General features: G+C 39.0%; 2 protein-coding genes across 3 annotated transcripts in view; both read right to left on the bottom strand.

Annotated features, from left to right (window-relative positions):
• Positions 1-2,474, bottom strand: part of Golgb1 (golgin B1) — a 63,986-nt gene extending 61,512 nt beyond the window's left edge. The window contains 1 exon segment of the mRNA XM_050122343.1: positions 2,322-2,474. The gene's annotated coding sequence lies outside the window, so the exon portion shown is untranslated.
• A 4,019-nt stretch (positions 2,475-6,493) lies between these two features.
• The window catches only part of Iqcb1 (IQ motif containing B1), a 59,770-nt gene continuing 44,377 nt past the window's right edge, over positions 6,494-21,886 (bottom strand). The window contains exons 14-15 of one of the 2 annotated variants that reach the window (XM_050122357.1): positions 9,008-9,164; positions 6,494-8,388 (exon numbers count right to left, since the gene is read on the bottom strand). In XM_050122357.1, coding sequence (XP_049978314.1) covers positions 8,159-8,388; positions 9,008-9,164 — 387 coding nt within the window. In that variant the 3' untranslated portion in view covers positions 6,494-8,158. Of the gene's footprint in view, positions 8,389-9,007; positions 10,383-21,886 lie in introns of those variants that run through there. The other variant, XM_050122358.1, reaches the window with a different exon arrangement.

The raw sequence follows: 21,886 nt of genomic DNA, 5'->3' as shown, positions 1-21,886 counted from the left end.
CCTCCGCCTCCCCTTTCCCTCCCCCTCCCCCAATCCGTTCCCCCTCCCTCTTCAGCCCAAAGAGCAATCAGGGCTCTCCGTCCCGTGGGAAGTCCGAGGAAAACCCTCCTCCATCCAGGTCTCGTAAGGTGAGCATCCAAACTGCCTAGGCTCCCACAAAGCCACTACATGACTGAAGGCATTTTTACACAGTATTTTTAAATATTTGTGCATGGGGTGAAGTTTCACCGCAATGAATTTCCTACTGTTAGCATGTATTTTTGAGTCCTTTATGTTTCAGACATTAAGATCAGAGACGATGTATAATATTAAGTGGCAAAAAGATGTATCATGACTCACTTGAGGGGACGTATTATTACAAATGTGCTTTAGCAGTCAGAATGTCTCTTAGGAGCAAATTATTTACCTGGCTGATTTCGGGAGTGGGGAAAGGTGACAGAGGTAAGAAGGCAGAACTGGGCTTTACATTATTACACCCTTTGGTTTTGAACTTCCCTTGATCAAAAGCGCATATAGCAGAACCTAAAATAACTAAACTGAGAAGGACTATTATGAGGGGAGGGGAGGTGTACCTTAGCAACAGAGGGGTTGCCTAGCAAGCATTCGACTCTGGGTTTGAGTCCCAGTTCTTAAAGGGGAAGGGGGTCTTAGGCAGCCCAGTCTGCCTTCCACAGGGTTGTTAATAACAGATGGTGTGTAATAATCAGAAGTCTCACAGATAACTTATTCCTCATAGGTAACCAAGAAAAGTTAATGATGTTTTATAAACGAGGGTAGTATCTTTACTCAAAATGGGTGGGGGCAGCAGGGAAGGAGAGGTGAATTTTAAAAGTCAGTGAAAAAGTTAAAAAGGAAACCTTCTAAAGATCATTATTTTTAGGAAGGGCTGGCTATATTACATTAGAATAAAAAGTTCACACCACGAAAGCGTGGGAATCCTCAGAAATGTGGACAATCATCTTGAGAAACCAAAGAAGAATCTTCTATGTGATATTCAAAATCTGTTGCATTGGGCCATATTTTTTATTTTTTCATTCTCTTAATTTGTATTTTATATTTGTATAAACATGTGGCATATTTACAGAGGTACTCACACTATCTACAGTAAACATAAGATATACTCAATAAGCATAAAATAAATACACTTAGAAGTAGGCTCAAAGTGTTTTACCTATAGCATGTGCAATTAAAATCTTTCAGGAACAGCGTAGTCAAATGTAACTGGAGCTAAGAAGGAAGCATCAAACGGGTCTTTCCAGGATCAAGGAAGTAAAAGCAGTGTTATGTACACACATCGCTTCAAGCCGGGGCCTCCTGGAGGCAAGCGTTCTACCATTTGGGTACACTGTCAGCCCCTGAAACTTCTCAGTTATTTTCCAATTCCCCCGCTACCAATTCCAAACCGTCTGACTTTTTCTAACAGAACATTTCCGGAACGTGACCCTTTACAGCCATTCTGACCATCCAACCCTTATTAACTCATGTTTCTGGAAAGGACACTCTACACTGTTAGAAACTCTTCCGCTGTCACGATGCTTAAATCTGGAAAGTCGTCCTTTGTGTGCTTGGAGAACTTCCAACTATCTTCCAAAGTGAACATGTTTATTATCCATGATTTTAAATATCCGTCCCAGCCTCACAGGGTCCTCTCTCCACAGACCAACTGCAGCGCTTTAAATAAACCAGGCAAATACTTTCCCCAGTCGCCTAGGGCTCACCCTCCGGCTTCCATTCGCATTCCTGAGGCGCAGCGACAAACACACCCCACACAGACAACCCCAGGTTTTTCCTCCAGAATTACCTTCGAGGTTCCTTCTCTTGCGAACACCTCTGACTCCTGGATCAAATCTCCCTCCTCATCTTCCCAGCCCGTTAGCACCACAACGATCACGCGTGGGCCTCCGACTGCGGCAACAGCGTTGCCCTTTGCCTAGTCTGAGTCCCGCCGCCCCCGCGGGGCACAAAGTTTGTTCAGGGCCCGAGCTCAGGGCTGGGGCAGGCTCCCTCCGCGTCCTCGGCTGCGTGCCCAGGCTGGCTGCCACCGGCCGCTCGGACACAGGGCCGTGCACGCAGAACTGACCGGCTCGCCCGCCTCCGGGGCTCCCCCGGGTAGTAACGACCCAGTCGGCCGCCCGGGTGTCTGTCCCGGGCCGCGTATGGCGGCGGAGGGCACCGGGCGCCACCTAGGCCGGGCAGGTGACGGCGGCGGAGCCCCGAGGGGCGGGGCGGCCAGCTGAGCGCCGCTGCCCGGTGTCCCCTGGCCAGCGGTCCGCGACCGGGCCGATGCCGTGCTCCCTGCGAAGCCTGCCGACCACACTCACCTGCAGGTGGGCGCCACCGGCAACGCCGGCCGCCCCCCGCTCGACCTAAGCCACGTCAGCTCGGGAATCCCAAACTCAGCGCCTCCGCCGCCGCGCCCCTGGGACACAACCACTCTCCGTGGGACGGAAGACGGGACTGAGACGTTGGCCTATTGGAACTGCGCACGGACCGTTACTATGGCGACCAGGCACGCCTTGTTTGTAACCTATCGCGTCACAACGGCTGACACCAATCAATGCCCTAAAACCTTCCACTTCCTCAAAGGGGGAACCAACGGATTCTCAGTAGGAGAGGCCTGAGGGATGATTATGTGTTGGGGTGTGACCCGGAAGAAGATCCAAGAAGGCCGAGCAATGCCGAGAGGGTGGGTATTCTGCAAAGATCAGGTGTTTGCTTTGTAGTTTGGGAGTTCCGGTTTACGCTAATTTCTTAACTACTACTGTTCCTGTTAAAGACTTGGCCCAGGCTTTTGAGGAGATTTTGGACTAGGGGCACCAGCTGCTAGTTTTGTGATTTGTGTGAAAACCAACCCGGAGTAGAGCCTGAAACTTGGTTTAGTATGGCTTTTTAACTTTGTGATATGAAAAAATGAGAACCAGAGACACGGCTAGTGAAAGACAACAGCAATTTAGCAACAGTCGGACTACCACCTGACGTCACAAGGCATCCTTTGCTGGTATTGCTCAGGATGTGAGAATAAGAGACAGTGAAGAGTTGGAAAGTGGCACTTTAGCTGGGGCAAGCAGACAGAGATTTAAGGGCTCAGGCTCTGGGAAGAGTCAGCGAGGAGCTCCAACAAGAGACAGTTAGCACTCATCAAGTGCTCCTTCTCCATAAAAGGCCGGCCGGCGGTGGAGGATGCAGAAACCTAGCCAACTCCTAAAGATTTCAGACATTCTTCGTAAGAATGTTACTATGAATTTATGGAATTTCATTATACATATAATTATTCATATATTTGCAATCTCATCCTAATGATCACACAATCTCAAGGCTCAAATAGTAGCTCGGTAAGACATCTTTTAGCTGCTTATTTAAAGTTGTATATTTACTATATATATTTGCCACCAAACGTAACTATCTTATTGCTTTATCACAGTTTATTATAAGAAATCCTAAGGTTTTTGTCTCTTGATCTCAGTTGTATCTCCAGGTCCAGAATAGTATACAGGGGGTACTAAATGTCCCTGAAGCAATATTATGTATGACTATCTTTAATTTAAATGCAATACAATAAACTTCAAAACACTGGTTTGTACAAGGTGTTTGGGGAGGGTCAGAGCCAGGATAAGAGTTGAATTTTACCGCTGAGTACTTCTCGAATTTTGCATGCAAATGGATGGAAATAGAAGACACTATCCTGAGTGAGGTAACCCAGACCCAAAAAGATGAACATGGGATGTACTCACTCATATTTGGTTTCTAGCCATAAATAAAGGACATTGAGTCTATAATTCATGGTCTTAGAGAAGCTAAATAAGAAGGAGAACCCAAATAAAAACATATAGTCGTCCTCCTGAATATTAACCTTCATCTGGAGATGGATGGAGATAGAGACAGAGACCCACACTGGAGCACCGGACTGAGCTCCCAATGTCCCAAGGAGGAGCAGAAGGAGGGAAAATATGAGCAAAGAAGTCAGGACCACGAGGGGTGCACCCACCCACGGAGACAGTGGGGCTGATCTATTGTGAGCTCACCAAGGCCAGCTGGACTGCGACTGAAAAAGCATGGGATAAAACCGGACTCTCTGAATATGGCGGACAATGAGGGCTGCTGAGAAGCCAAGGACAATGTCACTGGGTTTTGATCCTACTTCATGTTCTGGCTTTGTGGGAGCCTAGCCAGTTTGGATGTCCACCTTCCTAGACCAGGATGGAGCGGGGAGGACTTTGGACTTTCCACAGGGCAGGGAACCCTGACTGCCCCTCAGACTGGTGAGGGTGGGGGTGTGGAGTGGGGGGTGGGGGTGAGGAGTGGGTGGAGGGGGGAAAAGGGAGACGGGGAGGGAAATGGGAGGCGGGGAGGAGGCGGAAAATTTTTTTTTCAATAAAAAATTATATTTAAAAAAAAGAGTTGAATTTTATCTCTTGGTTCACATACCTATATTTCGCCTTAGATCTTTCAGTTTTAAGATCTCTCCTTGCAGAAGTTATAAAGTTATCTAGCAGGCATGGCCCCACCTACTCTTGGGTGGGTCCAGACTGGTCATTCCCAGAGAACTGCAGTGAATACAAAGGGAATGGAATGAGGAAACACGGAGAGGTTGGGGCTGAGCTGAGCTCCTTAAAAGCTCCTTCAAACATTATTGAAGAACGGAAATGGTTTAAAACGCAACCCAACTGCTGCACACTGACTCAGAGATTGACTGGGTTGACAAATGGTGACACTTGACTTTAATCCCAACACTTGGGAGACAGGCAGGCAGATCTCTGATTTTGAAACCAGTTTGATTTACAAATGGAATTCCAGGCCAGTCTGCAGTTAGTCAGTCTGTGTCTCCATTGTCTCTCCCGAAAGCAAATAATTAGGAATTGCCACCAAGTGAGAGTGAATACCAGTGGGGGTAGGTTTCAGCACCATGTGTGGATTGACTGAGATATTTGACAAAGGTGATATGAACCGATAGGCAAGGAACATGTTGCCTATATAATCTGGTGTTTCATTTTATGAAAAGACATTTGAATATTATTCTGAAACTGAAGAAGTTTTTATCACTCAGGTGTCTCTCAGAGAGTGATTATTTTGGGTCCATGAGATGGTTTCATTGGAAAAGCCCTTGCCATACAAATGTGATGATCCAAGTTTGATCCCTGGAATCTATATGAAGGCAAAAGGAAAGAAACAAAAGTTGTCCTCTGACCTCCACATGTGTTATGGAAGTCATATACACACATCATACACAATTATAATCATTTTAATATTATTTAATTCAATATACAATGAGAAAAAGTTGAGGGCAAAAAAAATGTCCTATACTGCAGCACACATGTAATATTGGAGAAAGAAGCCTGAGGAGGGAGGGGATTAAAGTGCAGGGGTGGAGATGTGTGTGGAGGAGAAATAATGAAGGCAGAAAAACTATGTGGAAAGGGGTATGGGGATGGAGATTTTAGGAAGGGGTTAGGAGATCTCTAACCAAAACAGATTTATGGAAAGCCTAATGGAAACTACTACTTTGTAAGCTAATTTTAAAATATACTGGTTTTCTAAAATGGAGTTTGAACAGAGATGCTTTGTATGGGTGGACTATGCTCTTCATATATTCATGGGTTCTTCAACAAATCCCAGTGCTAGGTCTGGGATTGCTAGCTCCATATGAGTTATTAGCCAAGAAGGGCTCAGAAACCCAGAAAATCCAAGCTACTGCAGTTGTGCTTGGTTGTCCACGAGAACTAGACGGTGAAACTGTATTGTAGAACATATACACTTTCATTACAGGACAGAGAAATCAATCTGGGACTGACCTGGAAAGTGGCTAAAGTATGCCTAAAGTTTCTGCGGGAGAAAAGTTATCATTGGTCTTAGCCTACAGTGGACGTTGCATGCAACAATACTGGCCTGCCACATAAGGTGCTCAGTGGTGCAACAATGGCGGTGAACCTTATCTGGTTTGATATCAGGCAGGCTCTACAAAAGGGAATTCATGTCTGGTATTGTAAGTCTTGTCCAAAAGTCCTTAGCTGGGAAGGTATAGACACTAGGAAGGAACGTCTATTATTTTGCTGAATGGACATGTTTCCACATTGACTTGTAAATATGTGTATACCCACTGATTAGTTATGTTTCTTTTTGCCATGAGCAAAGGTGAATGCAGAAATTTGTAACTAGTCAAAGGACTGAGAATAATGAACCATCAAGTGCTCAGCCTTGAAAAGGACATCAGTCTCACTCCCAACCACCATGGCTTAGAGAACAGCACAGAAGAGGAGGCAGGAAAAATTTAAAAATTGGATGTGAAGAACTGCCTTTAAAAGCTGCTTTCTGGACAAGACATGGCTGCTGCATACATGAATTAACTGGCAGCTACGGTAACTTGCATAACATCACTCACTCAAGCTTGTCAATAGTCCAGGATGGTTGGAGGAGCACGTGAGGCCTCACTCCTAGCTAAATAGCTGCTTGCAGTTAATGCCTGTTGGGGAAGGGAGTCAGTATTTTTCAGGGATGTCACCATTAGTATTACACGATTCAGTAAACACAGTCTCTCACCCATGCACATAAGGCAACCCGAAATTAAACTCAGTGGTTTTGTTGTTTTTTAAAGACAGCTGGGGTCGCTGGAGTTTTTAGAGGGTCTGGGAGGGGAATAAAAAAGTGAGGGTGTTCATGATCAAAATGCATTGCATCATGTAGGAATGAAAGAATACACAGTTTTTAAAAGACAGTCTTTTTACTCTTACTCTGTTCTGTTTCCCCTTGACAGTTATTTTCTCAAAGCCCCCCCTTCATCTTCTTTTATGCCAAATACAGACATCCCAAAACTTTCCTATGGCTTTGTTTGTTATCCAGATGTATTTCTAGATGTATCTTCAACTTAAAACTTATTCAAATATTTGTCTAATATATAAGTTGCATGTAAATATATCACATATATGTATGCCATATATACCACAAGTATAATCTATACTAATGAGTCATATGATTTTATAGATTAGAAAAAGTGGCCAACTAAAGGTTATTTTATTGAAAATCAGCGTAAGCAGTTGGAGACAGTTGAGTCGTTAAGAGCACTTGCTCTTGCAGAGGACCCAAGTCGGGTTCTGAATATCACTGTCTGGTGTCTCACAGCCCCCTGTAACTTGAACTCTGGTGGAATCTGACACTATTTTCTGGATGTTTTACACACTGACCTCCACTCTCATACTCAAAAAGAAAAAAAAAAAAAAAAAGAAAAGAAAGAAAAAGGAAACCAAACCAAACAAAACCCAGTAATTGAACTTATTTTCCATTATCACTTCTAAAAGGAAATATAGCTAAGCATGGTGGCATGTCTCTAGTCCCAGTATTGGGAGGCAGATGCAGGTAGAACTCTGTGAGTATAGGCCAGCCTGGTCTTGTGAATTAAAGGCTAGCTAGAGCTACATAGTGAGACTCAGCTTCAAAAAAATGCATTATTTGGGGGGAGGGGACTAGAGAGACACTCAGTGATTAAGACTGGCTGCTCTTCCAAAGGACCCAGTTTCAGTTCACAACATCCACATGGCAGCTCACAAACTTTTTCTAACTCTGGTTCCAAGGAATCCAGCACCCTCACACAGACACACATGCTGGCAAACACTGATGCACATAAAAATAATTTTAAAATACATTATTTTTACAATATATAAAGTATAACCTACTGTTTCCTTCTGCTGCTTCTGTTTTTTTCAGATAATGAAATATCCTTTAACTGACTGCCTTTTTCTAAACTTTGTCAAGGTAAAAAAAATACAACGGTAGTAATAATAATAATAATAATGGAAATTCTGAATAACAAATGTGAAAAGTTGAAGTAATCCTGACAGGTTTTTCAGAAACACAATATTTATTAAAAAAAAACCTTTAGTGAGAAAACAAAAATGAAAGAAATTTCATATTTCATGTCAACAATAGAATTTCACACTGAGTTCTGTCCCACAATAAAGCCCACAAATCTGTTTGGGAATAGAATGAGACAGGGTATACAGAAAGGGGAAAGAACTTGGACCGAGGTAGCCAATGCTCTGTTTGTTGTTTCCAAGTGTTACATGAAGAACATCCTCTGGAAAGCCACTGGTAGCTCTACCAGCATGCCAGAGGCAAAACTAGCAATCTCCTAAAAAGTAAGATTGCTAATTTTCACAGTTATCCTCTTCTAGGGGGGTTTTGTTCCACCAATAAATAGAGTTCCTAATTCTATATTAAGATCATCCTTTGGAACATCAATCTCATCGCCTGGTTCTTCTCCAAGCTTCTTCCACCAAGGTGCTTGTATGTGCTTCAGGGTGGTGAGATGGGCCTGTTTGGCCTTGGCTGCCACGGGCCTAGATCTACTTAGGAAATGCTCAGGTTCCTTTCCTTCTGCCTCCTTCAGACTTGGTGCCTCTACAGCAAACAGAAAGTAAATGGTTAGTAGAAGTGTGCCAGGCAAGCAGCAGCCTAGAAACAGCAGAGCTGGGGCCCATGTACAGCCAGGAACAGGACAGGGTTTCAACTCTGAATGTGTTGTCACTGCTAACTATGAAGGAAGGTTTCTAGCCAAAAGTTACAGTTGTGAGTGGCAGCAACAACCCCAAACCCTTGGCAACTTCCAGGCTTAAAACAAAAGAATAAATTTTGTTAGCTAAAGATGGAAACTTTGGTAAAGGCATGTTATTAAAAGTTATAAATGTTCTATAAGTGTGCTGTACTGTAACTACTGTCATTGTCTTCTAAAATATGGAAAAATTAAAAGAAGGCTTTGGGGACTACAGCACAGAATGTGGCTAGTAGGACACAACATCTTTGAAATTAGTAATTTTGATGAAGCTGAAATATCCAAGTTTATAAACAAGCACAAACAGAAACTACAGAGTAAATATCATTGAAAACTGGGATGATGTAAGATTTTCTGAGGGCTGGGATAAAGACTATTTGTGTGTGGCATCATCCTTCTACAGATTTTGGATGTCACATCTCTTGCATGGGTTATTCCTTCTATAAAACAGAAGGAAGCAGAGCATACTCATCATCTGTTCAATATTGGTGCTGATCTGAGCCATCAGAGCTTCTCTGTGCTGCTGGGCTCTTTCTTCTATGGCCCTTCCCATAAAATAGTGCTGAAGTCGTTCTTGTGCTTGTGCGTGGAGCTCTCTGCTGGCCACTTCTGACATCTGAGAGTCCTGAAAACACATGGCAGAAAACTTGTCATGAGGACAGATAGATCAAAATATGCTTTACCTAACCACAGAGCAGAGCTTCTAGAATTCATAGCAGTCTCTTGTTTTATCTATAGAATCTACTGCAAGTATTAAACTGTCTATAAATTAGTAGCTTTAGTTGGGTATAGTCAAGCCTGTAATCTCCATGCAGAAGCAGAGGCATGTCAATCATGAGTTCAGGGCCATGGTGATACCTTGTCTCAAAAAACCTAAAAGACAAATAAGCAAACAAACCAACCCATAAGAAACAAAAATGTAGCCACCAAACCAACCAGTCAGAATTTAAATAACAACTTCCCAAACCCTGATTTTATATAACAATGTAGGTAGGCAAGTTTTTTTTTTTAAATTAACTTATTTTCTCTTGGAGTTATGAGTGTTGAGTCTGTACATAAGCATGTGCACCATGTGTATATGCTGTGCCCTCAGAGGTTAGAAGAGGGTGTTAAGATCACTCTGAAACTGGAGTTATAGAGGGTTGTGGGTCTCCAAGTTGGTGCTAGGAAATGAACCTGGAGTCTGTAAGAGAAACAAGGGTTCTAAACCACTGAGCTCTCTCTCTAGGCCCCAAGTTTCTCTTTGGTATGTTTCCAAGCATCATTTCTACAAAGACATTGATATTAGGAGACAATAATGAAAAGTACATTATATAGAAGAGGAACAAAGCCAATTCCTTTTGTTTGAATCCCATTTGAAATACTATTTTACTTCTTATCCATCCCTACTCTAAATGCATCTATACCATAATATTATAACTGGTCCTGATTTCACAGAATGAAAAGCAGAAATCTGCTAAAAGAACCTATCCTTTAGATTATTCAGATAATTTAAGGGGAAGTTAGTGACAATTTGAATAAGAATTAAACAATCCTAGTCTTATAGCTGATAAAATTTCTGATACCACAACTTTCTCAAATATTTATGTAGTCCTGGTCCAGTTGGGAACTTACCTTTCAGTTACAAATCTTATTAAAGTGCACTAAAATCTGTCCAAAGAAACATTTAAAATATAACAAACCAGGGGGCTGGAGAGATTGCTCAGGGGTTAAGAGTACTGACTGCTCTTCCAGAGGTCCTGAGTTCCAATCCCCAGCAATCACATGGTGGTTCACAACCATCTATGATGAGATCTGGTGCCCTCTTCTGGTATGCAGGCAGAACACTGTACACATTATATATCTTAAAAAAAAAAAAAACTGGTGTATTTATCAGAATTACACTCATCTTTCCAGATCTGTGAGATCTACACTCATATTCACCTGAATCAAAGTATTAGAAACATTGCATCTATGCTGAATTCAAATATATACAAACTTTTCTTGTCATTATTTCCTAAAAAGTATAGTCAAAGAACAATTTACACAGTCTTTACATTGTATTAGAGAGTGTAAGTAACTAGAAGTGGTTAAGAGTATGCACAAGGATATGCAGAGATTATATGGAAGAAATAACCATTTGATAAAAAGAGGTTTAACAATAGTTCTTAAGAGGATACTGTAGAACTACTAACTATAGTGGTATATTATTTGTGTTTTAATAAATGTAAATGGTGACTGCTCTTTCATTCCCAGCCACCCAGACCCAAATAATCACAAGAAACTATATTAATCACAACGCTGCTTGGCCTATTAGTTCAGGCTTCTTATTACCTCTTACATTTTTTTTTTTTCCGAGACAGGGTTTCTCGTAGCTTTTTTGGTTCCTGTCCTGGAACTAGCTCTTGTAGACCAGGCTGGCCTCGAACTCACAGAGATCCGCCTGCTTCTGCCTCCCGAGTGCTGGGATTAAAGGCATGCGCCACCACCACCCGGCTTAACTCTTACATCTTAACTTAATCCATTTCTATTAATTTGTGTATCACCACGAGACTGTGACTTACTGGTAAAGTCCAAAATCTGTCTCCTTTGGTAGCTACATAGCATCTCCTTGACTCCACATACTATCTCTCTATAGCCCTTCTATATTTTGCCTTGACATAGGCCAAAGTAGCTTCTTTATTAATCAATATTAATAAAACATATTCACAACATACAGAGGGGAATCCCACATCATCTCCCCTTTTCTGTCTAAATAAAAAGGAAGGTTTTATCTTCAACAAAGCAAAATTATATATAACAAAACAGGTATCAAGCAAGAATTACAGTTACAATATATTTTGTGAGTCTAAAGTTTCACATAATTTATCTTTTATCATAACTAAGGAAAACTGTAACTATTTAGTCTTCAATTCTATCAAAGACCCCAGAAGGATATAGTATTACCTAAGTAAACAGGAAGCATATTGTAAGCAACTTCCAAAACTCTAGAATTGACAGACATCTTGCTGCCTGGACAGTCATCCAAAGTTCTTCTGTAACGTTGGGTCATCCATCTTTAGCCTACAAGCCCACAGTATCCAGCACACTTTTCCATGAATCAGGAAATCTGAAGATCTGTCCTGCCTTATAATGGTGTGAAGCAGGAACCCTGAATTCCATCTTTCAGGAATTTCAGTAGTCACTTCTCTGTGGGTCCTGCCTGTCCAGTTCATATGACATACCATCAAGCAGTCCAGGTAAGAACAGTTTCTTGCTCCAAATGGCTAGCCTTGTCACATAGAAGGCAAACTTCAAAATGAGTTTCTTTAATGCCCATTAACTTCTCTGAAGTAATTGGTGCTGTCAGAAGCAGACATGTCTCATTGTCAAGAAAAGTCTAAATTCTTACATTTTAAATGCCATATTCTGTAGGTCTTTGAAGTGTTGAAGATTATCTAACTGAAATATATCTCTGTATATCTAGAAAACCTAGCTAATATGAATACAATTTGAATATTATAAATGACTATTAATCTGTAATTTTAATCATATATAATATTTTTAAAGAGCTGTATAAACATACCTTAAATAAGAGCAGATATATATATAGTATATCAAAATCAACCTTAAATTTGTATCAAAAGACCTATATCCATGCCAATGCAAATTATTCATCTCTATATCATATCCCCCTTATTTCATTTTTAGAAACTGATCATTAATCATTTATAACCAACCCTTTTAAAATGAAAATAAACATTTATAAACAATCGTTTTGGGATTTGGGTGCTGTTTCCTCAAATTGCTTCCTGCTGTTTTATTGGCCCAAGTATTTTTTGGGGTTCACTGAGACCTATCTGGGGGTCTTGTTCTAGCAAACCACATTAGCCTGAAAGGAATTAATAGGTTCTTCTGTGGAAACAAAAACAGAAACTCTTTTCCAAAGGAAAATTTTGAAGTCAAGATACCTTTATGTTGGTTTAACCTAATAGCCCCCAGAATCAAATGCCTCTTTGCAGTCAAAAAATGCAAAGAAAACACAATAATATACTTAATCCAGACTTTGTGGATATTCCATCTTTATGTGGCTTATTAAAAATCAATTTTACTCCTTTAATCTGTCTGTCTGTACTCTTTTATATTACTTTTACTGTCTCTTTAAAGACTTTGTTTTATTTTTTAAACTTCTTACTTCTTTTTATAATTGTCTATACTTTTTCCTCTCTCTCCCAAACCTAACTTATTTTTTAAAAACACACTGTGTCTCGTTTAGCGGTCTTTTATATCTATTTTGTATATCTGTAATCATTTTCTGAAAGGAGTGCTTTTTTCTTAATGCTAAGTGGGAGTGGCTAGGATCAACTCTGCGGGCCTGCCTGTTTGTTCCATCCAATTCAAAATGCTAAATTCACCGCCTCTGCAAGCCATGCTCACCACCCTAGTTCCATGGACACAGCGAGCATATGTTGTTATTAATCAATCAATCTGTAGCACTCTGCTCAGAAACCCCATTTAAGTACAGGACCTCCCAAAATAGCCAGAGTTCGTGTTGTCAGCACAAACCAGAAATTTGACTCTTAAAGGAGCCCCACAGTTTTTGCTGCTAATGCTGACTCAGGAAGCCTTCTCTTAAAAGGAGCCGTACCTCTGTTCACTGCCAGCAAACAGAGCCTATTTGAAAAAACGTGGCTACCAAGAAGATCCAATTGACTCCCATTTTGTGTGTCTAGAAGCTCCCCTTTTATAAAGTTTTTTTTTTTAGTTTTATGTAGATCCATGCTGGTAAGGGTCTAGCATCTGTATACATTGGCAGCTACATGGCGTCTCAAGGACTCTGCATACTATCTCTCTATTATCTCTTTCTTCCAGCCTCGCTATATTCTGGCCTGTCATTGGCCAAATTAGCTTCTTTAGTAAAAAATGGTAATAAAGCATTCACAGCATACAGTGAGAGGGGAGTCCCACATCAAATAAAGCTTGCCTAAAGATCAGTGCAAAGCATCCACTTTTGTCAGTCATACAGGCCAGACAGTGGTAGTACACACCTTTAATCCCAGTAGCCACATTAGATAGCCAGAGAGGCCAGGTAGTGGTGGTGCATGCCTTTATCCTAGCACTAGAGAGGAATGTAAGATAGGAGGAGACAGGTCTTAGTCTCAGTCTCGATCTGAGGATTCCTGGAGGCAAGATTATCTATTTTAAGTCTATGGTGGAGGTCAGTGGCTGGCTGCTTTGCTTTTCTGATTTTTAGGTTGAACCCCAATATCTGTCTTTGGTTTTTATTATTTGTGCTCCATTTGTCACCCAATGTTTGGGGTACAAATTCATGAAAAAGCCATTTGCCTGTGGCTTTACAGTCACTGGCAAAGGCCAGAGCAACACACAGCTGGCGTCACTGCCCTACCAGCTAGGACTTCTTTTTTCTCTCCTGGCAGGTTCTCCCTGAACCCTCTTCTCGGGCTGCTGCCAAACTAGGTAGCTGCCTTAAAATCCAGTCAGGCCTGTTCTATGCAGTAGCAATAAGCCTCACATCTTCATCAATATCATGGGAGGATTTAGTAAGACAATTGGGAATTTATTATTATTATTATTATTTTATTTTTTCGAGGCAGGGTTTCTCTGTAGCTTTGGAGTATGTCCTGGAGTTCTTGCAGATCAATCTGGCTTCAAACTCACAGATATCTGCCTGCCTCTGCCTCCCTAGTGCTGGGATTAAAGGCGTGTGTCACCACTGCCTGGCTAACTGGGAATTCTTAAAGAGAGAAATTAGTTAAGAATTTTTCCCACATTAAAAAAAGTGGTAAACATCATTACATTGGAGGGATTTGTTTCTCTGTACGATAATACACTGCACAGTATGAAAATGAAATGATTGTATGAGAGGCTATGGGATTTAGATGGGATTTATGTAATTGTAAATATTATCAGCTTTACCATTTTTGTTCTATCACTAAAAAAGTTGATTAATCTGAGTGCTAAGAGACAGGTCTTAGAAATCTTAAACATATCACAGACAAAGGAATTTAATGAAGAACCAATTTCAGTGTAGCATTACAAGAATAGAGAGAACAGAGTAAAGTTTTTAAACAACCAACCTTAATATAGCCACCATACAGGAACTGCCAAATGATAGAGTAAGAGCTGAATGGACTCCTGTGCTAATATTAGATTTAAGGAGATTCAAGAAGCAATAATCTCATATGGCATGTATTCACCTTTTATGAAGAAAATGTTAAACTTGTGGTCAGTTTATAATAGAATTATCCCTAATGACTGGACAGAGTAGGTTAAAGCTGTTTTAGAGCCTGGTCCACAATTACAATGAGTAGCTGGTTCAGAGAATAAGCTAAGACTATTGAAAACGGAGTAAAGCGAGAGGTATGGAAATCTCCCAAGATCAAATTCTTGGAGAAGGAAATTATGCTTCTCTAGAAAGGCAATCTCTATATTGTGGTCACATTCTGGCTTTATGCAGTGCAGCAGTTTTGAGTGCTTGGGACATAATTGAAGGAGTAGGAAAGAAGATTGAATCCAAAGTTATACAGGACCCAAAAGAAACCTTCATAGATGTCTTACAAAGATTGACATCAGTAGTAAATAGAATAATACCGAATTCAGAAGCTAGACAAACAACAATGAATCTCTGGCTTTTGAAAATGCTAATTCTCAATGCAAAAGCATAATCAGATTGTTAAAGGCACAGTCAGCACCTTTAAGGAATGAATCCGAGATAAAATTAATATTGAATCTCATGACCATGATGATACTTGGAGAGGTGATTTCCAGAGGTTTGAGGAAAAAATAATATGGCAAGAAAAGTCGCCTTAAGAGGGATTGTAAACAGGGCATTCCTAGAAACAATATTCTTTCTAAGCCTAATCTATTCAGAATGTCCCTCCATTCTGGATTATGCAGAAGGTGTGGTAAAAGCAGGCATTGGACTAATGAACATAGATCAATAAGAGATATTCAAGGTAATCCTTTGCTGTTAGGGGAAACTCTGTGAGGGGCCTCTTGCAGGCTACTATGCCAAATCTGGTTCAGTCATTTCCTGCCATTGTAGAGGAAACTCCTTTGCAGAGCAATTAAAGAAACTAATGCCTACTGTGAGAAACTATACTGCTCTGGATAATAGAAGAGTTAAAGAGCAAAAAATTCAGGAGAAACTATAAAGCAGGTATTTTGGCAAACTTCTATAAATGAACAAAGACTAAAATTAAAAATACAAATAAATGACGTCATTGAAGGTCTGGTAGACACAGGTGTGAATGCAACAATAATATCATCAGAATCTTGGCATCCCAATTGACCTCTTCAGGAGGTAAATGTTCAGTTCTTAGGGATCAGAACTTTATTTCAAGTAAAGTAGAGCACGAGATGGGTTGAATGGGACCAGAAGGACAGAGAGGAATATTAAAACCATGTGTGGCTAACATAGCAACAAATTTGTGGGGACATGATTTGTTACAGCAATGGCATACTCAGATTAACATTCCCCAATCTTAGGTAAAAAAATTAACATATGTTTCTGGGAAAATATTAGAAGGTATTAAAGGGAATAGCAACTGACAATTCAGATTGTACAAGAACAGTGCTGGTCTTCCAAAGGCACCAACAGCTTTATCTTTAAAATGGTCGACAGACAAACCTATATGGTTTGCACAATGGCCTTTAACAACAAAGAAACTGCAAGCTTTAGAACAGCTGGTACAGGAGCAGCTACATGCTCGGTATACTGAAGAATCAACCAGCCCTTGGAATTCTCCTGAATTTGTTATTTAAAAAAAATCTGGAAAATGGAGAATGGTAACCAATCTAAGATCTGTTAATAAGGTGATTCAGCCAATAGGCTTTCTGCATTCTGGCATTCCTTTGCCTTCTCTGTTACCTAAAGGATGACCTCTTACAGATATTGATTTAAAAGATTGTTTCCTCATTATACCTTTAGAAGAAAAAAACTGAAAAAATTTGCATTCACAATGCCTACTTATAATTCTCAGCCTGCTAAGAGTTATCAATGGAAGATTCACCCACAGCAAATATTAAGTAGCCCTATACTTTCCCAATATTCTGTAAGTCAGTCATTGTAAATGATATGTAAGTAATTTCCCTGAATATAGTTTACCATTACATGGATAATATTTACTATCCGATTCAAATGTAGATACTTTAGAAACAATGTTTGAAGAAATAAAGAAAATTTTGCCTTGTTGGGGATTACAAATTGCTCCTGAAAAAATACAAAGAGATTATATTAATTATTTAGGTTATAAAATAGGTTTACAAAAAATTAGACCCCCAAAGGTGCAAATTAGGAGAGATTGATGGCATACTCTTAATGACTTCCAAAGATCGCTAGGAGACATTTCCCTTCTATGGCACAATATTGGGATAAATCCTGATAACCTGATTAAGTTAAACAAAACCTTGGCTGGTGATAAGGACTTAAACATACCCATGGAATTATCAGATGAAACAGAGAATTGGCTTTGATTGAAGAGAAATTACAGAAGGCACATGTGGATCATGTAGATCTGAGCTCTAACTGCATTTTGGTCACATTACCCACCTAGCATTCCCCAACAAGAATTTTAATGTTGAGAGAAGATATTATCTTAGAATGAAGCTTTTACCACATAAACTGAGTATAAAATTAAAAATTTATGTGGAAAAGGTCTCAGTTAATTCTCAGAGAATTGAGATTTCATCAATTAGCAGGAAAAGATTCCGCAGAATTTATAGTACCTTTTAATGATGAAATTGACAAATCATTGGAAGAAAGTGATTCCTGGCAAAGAGCTTTTAGTAAATTTTTGGGAGAGACTAACAACTATCCAAAAAGCAAGATAATTATAAACTTATAAAGAGAACTAACTGGATACTTCCTTGCATTGCATGGGACACACCAATAACCGGAGCCCCTACATTCTATACTAATGCAAATAAATCAATAAAGGCAAATTACAAATTAGAAAATTTAAGTAAAGTGGAACAAAGCCCTTATAATTCTGTCCAAAAGTCAGACTTATATACTATTCGCATGGTACTAAGGGATTTAAAAAAAAAAAAACCTATCAATATAGTTACCGATTTGTGATGTGCAGAAAGAGCTGTTTTACATATTGAAGCTAATGAATTTATACCAGATGATGCAGTTAGAAGATAAGATCAGGAATAGGAATCATCCCATATACATAACACATATCAGATCCCATATGGGTCTGCCAGGTCCTTTAGCACAAGATAATGCAGAAATCAATCAATTATTAATCAGAAATGTGCTGAGGGCCTCAGAATTTCATTTAAAAAATCATGTCAATATCAATGGTGTAAAAGACTTTTCCATCACATGTCAACAAGCCAAGGAAATTATAAGGAAATGTCCTACTTGTTCTTTATACAATCAAATGTCACTACTTGCAGAAAGTAACCCAAAGGGTACTCAAAGGGATGAAATGTGGCAGATGTGTTCCATTTTATAGAATTTGGAAAACTAAAATATGTACACCACATCATTGATATCTATTCAGGGTTTTAATGGGCAACTGCTTTGAATTTGGGAAAGACTGACTCAGTAATTACACATTTGCTGGAAGTTATGGCCGCCATGGGTATACCTGTACAAATAAAGACAGACAATGCTCCAACATATGTATCTAAGAGGATGAAATGGTTTCTTTGCTTATTATAATATAAATCATATTATAGGTACATCACACAATCCTACAGGGTAGGCAGTTATAGAAAGATCACATCAAACTCTAAAGGATATGTTAAATAAACAGAAAGAAATGATAAATGCCCCCAGAAACAGATGTATAATATTTTATTAATTTTGAATTTTCTAAATGCTAATGAGAAAGGAACAACAGCTGTGGAGAGAGATTATATTGGATAGTAGAAAATAACTACAGAAGTAAATTAGCTGCTATACTTTAAAGATTTACTGACCTCAGAATGGAAAATAGGACATGTTTTATGTTGGGGAAGGGGTTTTAATTTTGTTTCCACAGGAGAAGAAAAGCTATGATATCATCAAAATTGACAAAGATTCAATTTGAACAAAAGACACCTCTTAAGTAAAAGAGATGATAATTCATTAAGCAATATGTCTGTTTAATCTAAACTAACCTATAAAACTAACAAATGATTTTCATTCGATCAGATATAACTTGCCAAAAGAGAATTTCTCCAAAATTAGGGCAGTGGAAGGGTTTGTTTCTGTCTTTACAGGAGAATAAAGGTATCCAGCTAAGGAAACTGAAGACCACTGTACAAATGAGACATCTGGGAAAAAGGACAAATCATCCAGAAAAAATATCTTGAGAAAAAGAGCAAATTGGCTATTGGTATATCACATTTTCAACAGGAGAAAATTTCATATATCTTCCCAATTATTCTACTGTTCTCTACAGACATATAATCCAAATAGTCTTTTTGTAGTCCCAGTATAATTAAAAATCAAAGCTGACTTTGGAGTTGGAATGTGGCTCTCTCCTTCTCTAAACCCAAGCATGCTTATTAAAGTGAAATCCAAAATCTGTCTATTGTTAGAAGAGCCACCTGATATAGGACATAAAAAATACAAATATTTAAGGACTATTTTATTGACACTAATCTTATAATCCTTTGGTTTTATACTGACTCTTTAGATGATTCTCCAGGACTATGATATCACCACTAATCTGAAAAATGCCACCTAAAAATAGGCTTTGGACTACAAACTTCTCAGAACAATTTTGAGGAGCCTAGCTGAAAATGATCCCAGTCTTACAGACCACTCTAGTGAGGACTTGAGACAAGCCCTGCCCTTTCCCATTACAAAGAGACTGTATAACAAATGATACAGCTATCTCTCCCAGGACTTAACAAATGACCTAATTTTTTCTTTTCAGGATTTTAAAGATGTCATTACCCCCCAGGAAGTAAACTTAAGAACACAAGGCTATCATTTCCAAGAGGTAGGGTGGGCAGTTTTGGCCTTTCTTTGGGCTAAGGGTATCTGTCATTGTTTATGGGGATTGGTTACACGTTGATATTAGTAATAGACAGGAAAAAAGCTAAACAAAGAAAATTAGATTCAAGCTTCTTATTTTGAAAAGAAAAAAAAGAGGATATAGATACGATAGGATAAAAAGGGTAGATAAACAATCTATTTGGAAAAAACCGGAAGATACAAATATATTAAAAGGTATATTACTAAATATACTTTTAAAAAGCAACTCTTAGCTTGAAATGTTTTATATTAGATTAGATTTTTGTATATTGTATATAAAGTTTATATATTGATACAAATTTGAGATTTATTTCATTAGGATATATTGTACATAGATTTCTACTCTTGTTCAAGATATTGTACCTATATAACTCATTTACAATATAATGCAAATTTCTGGCCCTTGAAAATTACTGCCAACTGTTTAGCATAACAAAGAAATACAGGTTAATAGTTAATTACCTATTATAATCAAACTGATAGTCTCATTAGGTATGTTTTCAAGATTAAACAAAAATATATTTTAGATAGACAGGTCATCTTCAAATAGCTCAGAGGTCTATAGAATATGGCATTTAAGAGGTTTTAATAACATAGATTCTTTTTTTAATGACAATAAGATATGTCTGTTTCTGGTAGCACTAATCTACTTCAGAGAAGATAATGGGCACAGAAGAAACTCCACATGGACTTTACTTTCTTTGTTGTATAAGTAACCCACTGGGCAAGGAAATGCCCCTACCTCGACTGCTGACAGTATGCTGTCCTAATTAGACAAGCAGGCCACAAAAGAAACATTGTCAAGACAAGGAAGGACAGTCCTTCAGAATATCCTGCTTTACAGAAAAATCTGTTGGATATTTTACGGCCTAAAGGATGAAGATAGATGCCCCAATGTTGCAGAGGAACTTGGAGTGACTGTCCAGGCAGCCAGCTATTTCTGTCATTTCTTACATTTTTTTGGAAGCTGCTTGCTCACATGTTCTGCTTACTCAGTTAATATTTCCTTTTTGGGTCTCTGAGGGAGTTGAAGGTTAGATAGTTATAGTTTTCCTCGTTTACCAGACACAGAAAGCAAGTTATGATAGAAAGTAAATTAGGTACAAGACTTTGAACCAAGATAGGATAGATATGGAGTATTTTCTCTAAATTTGTCAAATGCAAATGTACTAGACATTGTTGATGTATTTATTGTCTGTATATATTGTGAAGCTATTGTACTTATTGTATATAGTTTTTCTTTTATTAGTTATATCCTTTTATATTATTTTAGACAAAAAAGGAAATATAGTGGTATACTGTTTTAATAAACAAAGCTTGCCTGAAGATCAGTGCAAAGCACCCACACTAGCCAGCCATACAGGTCAGGCAGTGGTAGCACATACCTTTAATCCTAGCAGCCATACCAGTTAATCAGAAAGGCTTGGCAGTGGTGGTGCATGCCTTTAATCCCAGCAGTAGAGAGGAATATAAGATGGGAGGAGACAACCTCATACACAGTCTCAATTTGAGGATTCACTGAGGCAGGATCGCCCATTTTTGGTCTAAGAGCCAGTGGTTGGCTCCTTTCCTTTTCTGATCTTCAGGTTGAACCCCAATATCTGTCTCTGGGTTTTTAATACTCATGCTACAACTAACTGCTCACAAGTTTGTTTTTTTTTTTCAAGGAGGTCAAAAAGCTAAAAATAAGAGCTCAAACTGTATAACAGAAGACAAAGTAAAATTCATAAAAATGAAGATTTTTGGTATATCAAAGGACACTATTCTACTGAATAGAAAAAACATTTCCAAATCATTTATCAGAAAAGGATCAGTATACAGAGAACTCAAACAGCTTATCAACAAAAAAGAAAACTGATTTGATATGGTCAAAAGTCTTGAATATGATTATGTAAATGGTAAATAAATACATGACAATGTACTGAAAATCACTAATCATAATAGAAATGCAAATCTAAAATATAATGAAATAACAAGTCACATTTATTAGCTATATTTAAAACAACAACAAAAAACTGGGCTAGGGACAAAACTCAGTCAGTAGAGTACTTGCCTCACATGCAGAGTTCCTGGGTTTAATCTCTAACACCACAAAAAACTGTACAGTATAGCAGTGAATACCTGTAATCCCAGCACTTGGGAGGGGAAGGCAAGAGGACCAAAAGTTCAAGGTCATCCTCAAAGTTACACAATGAGCTCTACAGCAGTTTGGCCTTCATGAGATCCTGTCTCATGTCAAAAAGGCAAACCAAGAAATGCATCCCCCTCCAAAACAAAAACAAAATACACACACACACACACACACACACACACTATAAAACCCTTGAACACTATACTATTGTTTAAGTAAAATATGCAGCACACCTACAATGGAATGCTATCAAAAATAT

The sequence above is a fragment of the Alexandromys fortis genome, unplaced genomic scaffold (assembly GCF_014885135.2).
Source record: "Alexandromys fortis isolate MF-2015 unplaced genomic scaffold, M_Fortis_MF-2015_v1.1 scaffold_187, whole genome shotgun sequence".
Classification (NCBI taxonomy): domain Eukaryota; kingdom Metazoa; phylum Chordata; class Mammalia; order Rodentia; family Cricetidae; genus Alexandromys; species Alexandromys fortis.
Note: the sequence above shows the minus strand (reverse complement) of the source record. Positions and strands in the feature narration are given on the sequence as shown.